Genomic DNA, 9,628 nt, shown 5'->3' on the forward strand with positions numbered 1-9,628 from the left:
TACATGGTGATATCAGTGCGGGCTGCATATTTTGCTGTTTGTATCATCTTTTTGTTCTGTCAGAGCGCTGCGTGAATGGAAACATGTATTTGAAATCCGACCGTTGGCAGTCAATGAAATTGAGAAGGAAGAGGAAAAAACGAGCAAGGCGGCAAAGAAAGGAAAAATGCGAAGTGATGGAATATTAAGTGGCCCCATGTTTGAGGCTGGAGCCAGCCTCTCCCCATATTTGAGGCTGGAGCCTCCCTCCCCCCATGTTTGAGGCTGGAGCCTCCCTCCCCCCATGTTTGAGGCTGGAGCCTCCCTCCCCCCATGTTTGAGGCTGAAGCCAGCCTCTCCCCATATTTGAGGCTGGAGCCAGCCTCTCCCCATATTTGAGGCTGGAGCCAGCCTCTCCCCATATTTGAGGCTGAAGCCAGCCTCTCACGATTGAGGAAGTCGAGGTGAATAGGCTCTTTAACAGTGTGGGAGTTTGGTGGCTGTTTTACAGGCATGCCATTTATACAAGGTGGCTATTATGGCGTTTATTAAAAGTCGGAGGACCTTGAACTTTTCATCATTGGATTAACCCTGGCTCATGTCACATTTTAATGGTGCCCTTATATTATGTGAATAGACGCTGATTTATCTGAAGAGGTTCTAGCACATGTAGAAATAAGTATGCGCTTTGATAAAAGCTTTTGACACCAAACAAAAAAACAAACATGCATTTTGGACCATTTGTCATCGTTTCAAACATAATTGACACGATATCTTCAAACATAACAGTATATCTGGGCATGTACTGCCTTCACAGCACTGTGGTCACTGTCAGAGTGACGTGCTGTCAGTGTCTTGGTCCACATGCAGAAGGCTCCACAGGGTCCGCCAGCACACTGTCCCCTCTCACGGCTCTCTGCAGAGACGAGCTGCTGACTCTACACTCCTGGTAATCAGTCAGCTCACCACCCACCACTATGCCACTGTGCGTCCCCCAGATGTGGAGAGCTGGGCTGGGCTGGGTGCAGCGCAAAGCCGGCAGCCGGGGCACACTGGACGCCTTTGATCTTATCTTTTCAAAGAGCTCAAACACTCACTGTTGTACGCTTGAGGGAAGCTCTCTGCCTCTGGAGCCTGGGGGGGGGGGGGGGGGGAGGGAGGGAGGGAAGGGCTGGTTGGTTGGTTGGTTACGGAAGTGGAATTATACTAATATATTAGTGGAACGAGTGAAAAGTATTTTGCTCGATTGTGTTTATTTTTGGTTAATGACTGAAGTTTGTTGATGTGGGATGGAGGAGGTTAGGTCTGTGGGTGGGGGAAGGTGGGGGTAAGGTGGAGTCTCTATCAGCACCTCTTATTAATAGAAGCTTGTTCGAGGAGGGCTTTATATGGTCGTCTGGGGAGGAAAGCCAAGCCCTGTTAGCTGTCATTGCGCATGAAAGGATTAATGTCATCTTGTAAGAAGGGGAAAAGCCGCCTTATAGTTATTTATTCTGTTTCATTCACATTCTGCTGGCTTTGTGAGAGGAAAAGGCTAATGTCTGGTCTAATTTGTAGCCCCTTTAAATTCCAGACAGAGATTCTTTACATATCTCTGGAGCTCCAGGATCTTCTCCCGCCAGCCCCTCTCCCGCTCTCCTTCTCTCCTTCTGGGATTCTTCTTAAACCACACCAATTTACTATATGAAGCAAAGTGAAGATTTACATGAGTTTGTACTTGAACAGCTCCAACTCGGGCTTCATGCACTAAACACTCCCACTGTAATTACCATTCCCGAATCCTGCTCTCTCCGACACCTCCCCCTCTCATCCCCCCCCCCCCCGTACCTAGACCAACTGAAGGAGGGAAAGGAGGAAAACACTTATTCCCCAATGCTGATTCTTTCTGCTCCTTGTTCAGGACCTGTAATTGGATCTGTGTTTTCGACTCCCCGCTAATAAGCAGCTTACTTTGGTTCCCTCCAGACTTGACCCACCACATTTTTTTGTTTTATGAATTTTACAAGGGGATTTTAATAGATGCTTTAGGCTATGCAAAACATAGGCGGAGGGGGCGGAATAATGTGCGAGTCTTGACACAGAGGACGCCAGAGCGGCTGCTTATCATTGCGGACGGGTCTCATAACTTTCATTAAGATTGATGGAGGACGAAAGGAGTCTCTGTTGAGGAGAGGGACATGAGAGAATATTAACCTGTGCTCCTGTAACTAACTGTAATTGTTTAGCGCTGCTTCTCTCTTCGGGCTGACGCCCTCATTACTTTCACCCTCACATGATGCCTCCACTGATTCTGGGAGCTGTGCTTGTTAGAGGAGACCGGAGGTCAGAGCACACTGTAATCTACCTTTGCTGCTTTTTTAAAGGTGAGCTCTCGTGGCGGGTGTCAGTGCTCCTTACAAACACAACACCTCGTTTGGTCCTCATTCCGGGTTGTCGTTCTTGTAGTCCAACGTGTACTGCATGTAGCGAGGTGAAGAGGTGGCCACGCAAAGGGACATTTTGGTTTGTGGAATATTATTTGTCTTTTGTCTTTCTTTTTTCGTTCTTTTTTCTAACCTTGAAGCAAATGCTTTTTAACTTCGAAATAAATAAAAAGTTCAACTCCTGTTGTTTTATTTCATCATATTTTTTAATTCAACTAAAGGACATGTGTGATACAACATAAAAAATGAGTTACGTTTCAGTCCGTAATTGGAAAGTTTTCCTAGATGCAGATTTAGACGACTCTGGTCACCTTCCCTCTACTGTCTAATGTAGAGTCCGGTGTACACAAAGCGCTCATTTGAGAGTGGCAGGGTGACAGCATCGCCCATGCAGGGTCGTCGAAATGAGACGAATGGAAAATGTAAAGACAAGCGCTGACCCGTAGCACAAACCACAGTCTATGCAATCATTAAAATACTTCCAGCGTCCACATACGAGTCATTATGGGATGTTTCTAAGTGATTTTTAGCGTGGCTGTCAACTGATCACGTCTTTTCTACACAAAATGAAATTTGAGTTCGTTTGTCAAGAGGAATTAAGGAGGATTTTCATTGTTTTTAAAGATGTAGAAGACAGGTGCAGCTGTAGAGGTTAGTCTGGAACGTGAATCTACCTTTTCCGGAACATACTAACTAAGACAGTCTGTTGGGTACGGGCACACTAATGACTAACAAAATCACCTATCTTGACATTAATACCAAAGATAACGAGGAGAGGTGGGAATAGGTGGAATAGTTTCTCTTGCTCCTGTCTTCCTTTCCTTCTCCCTCAACGGGAATCTGCTATCGCTAAGCACATGGTGGTAGAGAACTTTAAAAAGCTGCCTTTTGGCTCTAGTATCTCTCTTTCAACCTCTCCCACTCTTCAACGCTTCCCGTCTACCTCTCTCTATCGTTCTGTGTCTCTCTCTGTCTCTCTCTCTGTCTCTCTCTGTCTCTCTCTCTGTCTCTCTCTCTGTCTCTCTCTCTCTCTCTCTCTCTCTCTCTCTGTCTCTCTCTCACTTGATCTTTCGCACTCGCTCTCTCCGTATCTTCCTTTCTTCCTCTCTCTCTCTCTCCTTCCCTCTCTTTCTTTTTCTCCATCCCCCCTCTCTTTCTCTCTGTCTCTCTCTCTGTCTCTCTCTCTCTCTCTCTCTCTGCGTATCTCTCTCTCTCTCTTCTCGTTGGTAATTCTCCCATCTGGAGGGTGTTTGAGAGAAACAAAGAAACAATAAGAGGAAGTTGGAAGCGGGGGTGTCAGCTTGTCAGCGATCTGACAGCTATGGTAACTACCCTCTAATCCAGACGGCTGCAGCCACGCTCTGGCCTGACACGCGCTCCTCTGACTGACAGCTGAAGACCGGCCACATTCCACAGGCAGAAGTGACATCCAGTCTATTAAGGCAGACAAGCACAAAGCAGAGATTTGCCCTGACTGCCTGGTACTGAAGCCGACTATGGGAGTGATTGGAGAGGTCCTGCGCGAGGTGTCAGCCCCAAGCTCAGATGATAACCATATTGTAATGATGCTGCTGGACAATGAAGTGCCATTATCGCCCATGCTGACAGAGGAGGTTTACGTCTGGATATCCCCCCCTCTGCTTTCGTAGGCAGCTCACAACACACCCGCGGTCTCCAGGTCCCAACTGCCAGTCAGAGCCCAGGCGCAAACGGGTGCACTTCTTATTCCAACATCAGCGCGCTCCGAACAGTGATCTCTAATGGACTGACCCGAGACGTGTTGGGCTGACAGAGGGAGCAGAGTAATTGTTGTTTATCCTCCTTCTCCTTAGCTATCTGTGCGGACACGAAGGGGTTCCTCAGGATGAATTTGGTGCCACAGAATAGCCTGGGATCCCAGCTTAGCTTCCTTATTGGAACACACTCGCACAGAGAGAGATATACATGATTGCTTTCAGAGGGTTTTGTGATGGCACATAATACAACCCCCCCCCCCAAAAAAAGAATGTAATTGGTTTCAGTTTAGGTTAATTATTTGCGCTGGCAGGTCGCATTGTTGTAAGCCGTTCATTAGAACACACACCCAACACACAGAGCAAATGAGATCAACTGGCTGTGTTTGTCGTAGGTCTGCAAGAAAATCCCAGCCAAGCCAAAGCCTTAATGATACTCTCAGCAGCCTCTATAATGGAACAAGTTTACATAAATTATCCCACAGAGCTGCTAAAGCAATAGACAAGCTTGACTCGCTGTTTGTAGGAGAACCCTCAAACTAATTAGAAGAGTCGGAGAGGTTATTTGAATTCCTTGGAAATATATAGTATACTCTCTGATTTGGTTTTATTCCATGGATTCACTGCGAAGGGCTGCACATGCACCCTGGCATCACGCCTAGCCATGTCCAATGCCTTTGATTCAAAGTAATCTTTCGCAAAGCCTGCTGGAAATTCAAAGACAAATGTCAGGATTTAATTTTGATGCAATGTTTTGCTTGTGATGTCGTTTGCCTGAGATGACAGATTTGTGTGGTGAAGAGATCAACTGGGGTGAGGATTTTCACCCGGACGCCTTGAATACTAAGAAAATCCTTCAATGAACTGAGCACCTCAACATCCCTTCAATGGAACTCAGATTAACTGTGTGAAAGACCCCCCCCCCAATACACACAGGCACACCCACCCCTCCCCCCACCCCCCTCACACACACACACACAATCTTGAAGGGTATCCTTTCACCCTTAGCAGAACATTCAAATAAGTCTGAAAGATGTCTTTCCCGGGCGAGTTCACCAAAGGTGGCATTTCCCGTCTTCCTCCCATTCGAAGCCTGCTCGTCTTCCATCTTACTTAGGCCGTCTTGATGGAGGCTCAGGGTGCATGCACTGCTAAGTGACAGGGAGTTAAATATACATTCACACCGTCCTGAGCAGCTAGTTAAGGTGACAGAGCAGTTCTACAGCCAGTCGGTCAACATGAAGCCCATTCACAGTCCGATCAGACCCATGATAACTAGGTTTTGGGGCCGGAGGGATTGGCCATATCAGTGTCAGAAGCTTTGCTAGGGATTTGCTGTTCATTTATCACCTCGTCTCAGTGAAAGGGACCGTCTATACGGAGATGGTTACCTTATTTGTCGCTCTAAAGCAGCGCTTAGGTTAATTATCTGTTGGAATGATTTTCAAGTAAAAATGCGCTCTCAGCCTAAGCAAACCAGAGGAAGATAATTGTGTTTATTTAAGCAACAAAATTACATTACATCTTTTGTTTTATGTTCAATCTATTATATACCACAAGAAAGGATATTTCCGTGGAGACTATTTGTTTTCATGGCACATCCTCCCGGCTCTTTGTACATGCAGTCCAATATAGCCCATAATGAGACTTTTTATGGGATTTTTTTTATTCAATGGCTAGTTAATTGGTTGCCACCAGTGTCTCAGCAAAGGTTAAACTTAAAGTTGCATGTCACCAATTACAATTCCAGCTGGCTTTGTTCATCTGGAAATATTTATGGCAAAAAGTCAATGTTTGGACGACAAATGACAGGCTGGGTGGAAACGCTGTTCAGAATCAGGCGTGGAGGAGCTGCGTTTCCTCCCCGCGTCTCACCGGCCCGGGCCGTGCATAATCTTTCTTTTTGAGGGCAGAATCAATGCGTGCATAATCCAAATCCTATTGACAGCACTCACACCCTTATCCCAGTGGCAGAAAAGAAGCTTTTGAGCAGGAGAGGAATGAATTAACATCTCCTCACTCAGTCTAGTGGAGAACCAAACCCCCTGTCTCAGTGTTAACACTGAACATTAGGTCAAGTTTCTACTCCTGCCAGCTCCCCTTCTGTAAATGACGAGGTTTGATGTGAAACAAGCAACATGTCAAGACAAGTTGAAAGATGTAGGCATTTTCTGCCATGTCACAATGACAGGCCTCTGAATATTTGGGCCATTAGGGGCTTATTAGTGAATAAATGACCAGATGGTTCAGTGATGCACAGAGATGGACAGAACTGGATGCTACTAATCAGCACTGTCTGTAGCTCGGTGTCAAATCACACGACATGGTAACCCATGGCAACGGAATAAAAGTTAACATTAGCAAGTCAATTTGAGATCTGGGTGCTGTAAACAGGCTTTCAAACAGCCCTCCCAGCGCTCGCTTGCAAAAAGGATGTCCACTTTCGCGTGGAGCAAATAGGATTTTTAAATCGCTAAAAATGTATGTTTTTCTCCTTCACCCCTCGCACAATACATGATTTATGAGTTGTATTTTATGTGATCGTTGACACTTATATTTTCAATTGGTTTATTCAATCCCCTGCAACATTCAAAATGCCCCGTTGTCATGGGACTTGTAATTTCAATGTGTCGTCTTAGCAACATTTTGCTTTTACTGATGTGTTGTAAACTGGAGATAGAAACTGCAAGTGGCTAGGTTAGCCTGTTGACTGAAAGCACATTAGCTGCTTAAAATGTGGTTGACAATTTATAGGAGACATTTGCTAGAATAGTAAAATATACATGCAAATGAACAGATGGGATGGAAATCTAACAGAGTGACTTCAGAAATAAAAAACATAATTTGTTACACTATAGTATGTGGTTGCAGCACTTACCAGTCCACTATAAAACATTGGAGTCAGTGACTTACAGAAACAGCCCAGAAAATTGCTCTGTGGGAACACCGTCTCCTTGAGTTCTAAACTTCACAAGTTCACAATGTATCTTACCTCAAGTTTGAAACCTTTTTTTTTTTCCATTCAATTTTACTTTTCATTTGCACGATATCCAGAATGGATGGGTTTCTTCTGACATCTCACGGCTGTCGATCTCAGCTGCGGTTCACTTTGGTATTTGTCAATATATTCATTCAATTTCAACTTTTGAGGTGATTTCATTACATTGATTCAGAGATACCCCACCGTCTTTTGTACGGAAGGTAACCAACAAATGTGAAGGCAGCCATGTTTGTTTCCGTCTAATTGGTGATGGTTTGCTCTGTGACAGATGTGAGGAATAGGAAGCAGGAACTGGGAGGGCTCCAGCCAGCACAGCACAGCACTCTGTGTTGGAGTTGCATATGAATGTGAGGGTAAACACTCGGATGGCTTTAATTGTACAGTTTCTCACCACCTTCACAGCTGACACACACACGCACACGCACGCACACACATACAGACAGTTTAATGGATGAGTAGGGTCGTTTTTTGAAAACTGTCTGTCACTTCTGATTGGCCAAGGCCTCTTCTGCAGAATAATTGATCACTTGTCTACAAACACCCCAACATTTATCTTGTCTTCTCATTGGTTAACCAAAATGGATGTCCTCTTGCTGAGAGATCTAGTTTAGATGTGGGGAGAGAGTTAGTGACTAGTTTACTTAGTTCCTAGTTTAGTTACTAGTTTAGTTCCTTTGCCGTCGTTGTAGGAGTAGACAGTCTTGTAAGGAGGTTGCTTCACCATGATGTTAGTGTGCAGTTCCTCTCTTGAACCCAATTCCTCAGTCATTTACCTCACGAGAAAAGTAGCGCGACAGATATGAACGTGTAATTATTTTGTCTTTCGTCATAAAAGGCTATGATTAGATTACGCTAAGACAGGCGTTGTGCCGATTATGCGCTTTGACTTATTGATGTTCCGCAATTGCGATATTTCTCAATAAACTCCATTTGAATAATTTATGCACGGACACTGTATCTCACTAAATTAAACCTTGGAACAGCAGCGTAGGCAATAAAACATAAATATTGTGAGCACTATGTAGGGAGAAAACAGTGGGAATCCATGTTTTTATCTTACCCCCCCATTACATTGAATGAAGCACATTGTTATTATTTGTCATCATATGCTAATTACACATCATTAATGTGAGACCTTAATGGCCCCAGGAGAAGGTAATAGGCTGGAAGGATGAGCTGACTGCTTGCAGGGTACCAGAGTCTGGGGGAAAGGAACACATGCTAATGAAGCGCAGACCTTTTATCTTAGCAGATTAAAAGGGAAAAGATCACAACCCTCAAAATAAGCGTTTCGACATCTGTAATTGGAAGAGACAACAAGCTTTTGTTCCATTATAGAGAGCAGGAGGCGTCAAGCCAGGAGTGTAGAAATCTCTGCGGTGAGCTCCCTTGGTGCGCTCAGTCAGTTAGCCAAATGAAATCTCCCCGCTGCTTTCATGCTTTTAGCTGCACTTAGACAGAAGATGGAGTGAGTCCTCTGTTTCCAGAGCAGTTCAACCCCAGAGTGTGTGATCTGGGTGCGTGCATGTGTGCTCTCCGAAGCCGCTTCAGATAACTGGATGCCCTTGTATGCTGATCGTGAGCGTTGACCCTGCCAATTATGGAGAGTGTTCAGGACCTGTCTCGTCTTGGGCTAGGCCAGCTTCATTTCGGTTTGATTGCAGAAAACCCGCCCAACATAGAAATGTTTTTTATCGACAGGAAATCATGTCCTTGTTTATACCGCCTGGAATTTTAGAGATGTTCCTCACAATATAAATGTGTTGCATAGTAGAGGTACTGTAGCAATGAATGAGACACATACAGAGATGAATGCATTAGAGGATGGTACTGTGAGAGTGACTGAGAGACAGAGACAGAGACAGAGACAGAGACAGAGACAGTAAGAGAGAGAGAGAGAGAGAGAGAGAGAGAGAGAGAGAGAGAGAGAGAGAGAGAGAGAGAGAGAGAGAGAGACAGAGAGAGAGACAGAGAGAGAGAGAGACAGAGAGAGACAGAGAGAGACAGAGAGAGAGACAGAGAGAGAGAGAGAGACAGAGAGAGACAGAGAGAGAGAGAGACAGAGAGAGAGACAGAGAGAGACAGAGAGAGACAGTGCGCATCTGGCCTGCTCAGACGGTCCTGGCTGTGATCTGGGAGGAACAGGAAAGTGACAGCTGGTCCAGCCCGGCCCCATGTTCGACCCCCAGCACCGCGCCTCCTCCCGGGTGGCCAGCGGCGCCCGCTTCCCCCGAGGACACGCGTGCCGTCGGCCAACACCTGGCGGGAGGCGGCCTACCTTGGAGCCTGGGGTCAGGCTGTCCTCGCTCCGGGTCAGGCTAGGGTGGACTCTGCAGCGCGGGCCTCTATGGCGGCGGGTCCGTGACCCCCACAGCCTCTACCGCCGAACAGGCGGAGAAACCAGGGGGCCTGCTGACTGTCCATTTGTTTCATCTCGCCGCCCGCGCTCGGGTCCTGTTAGCACAGGACAGCTCAGACAGAGCCCATCCGTG

At 46.0% G+C, this 9,628-nt stretch overlaps 1 protein-coding gene across 1 annotated transcript in view; it reads left to right on the forward strand.

Moving 5' to 3' along the window:
* Positions 1-9,310: 9,310 nt before the first annotated feature.
* Positions 9,311-9,628, forward strand: part of atf2 (activating transcription factor 2) — a 9,596-nt gene continuing 9,278 nt past the window's right edge. Inside the window, exon 1 of the mRNA XM_047046013.1 lies at positions 9,311-9,448. Coding sequence (XP_046901969.1) covers positions 9,311-9,448 — 138 coding nt within the window. The remainder of the gene's footprint in view (positions 9,449-9,628) is intronic.

This window comes from Hypomesus transpacificus, chromosome 23, assembly GCF_021917145.1.
Source record: "Hypomesus transpacificus isolate Combined female chromosome 23, fHypTra1, whole genome shotgun sequence".
NCBI classification, from domain to species: domain Eukaryota; kingdom Metazoa; phylum Chordata; class Actinopteri; order Osmeriformes; family Osmeridae; genus Hypomesus; species Hypomesus transpacificus.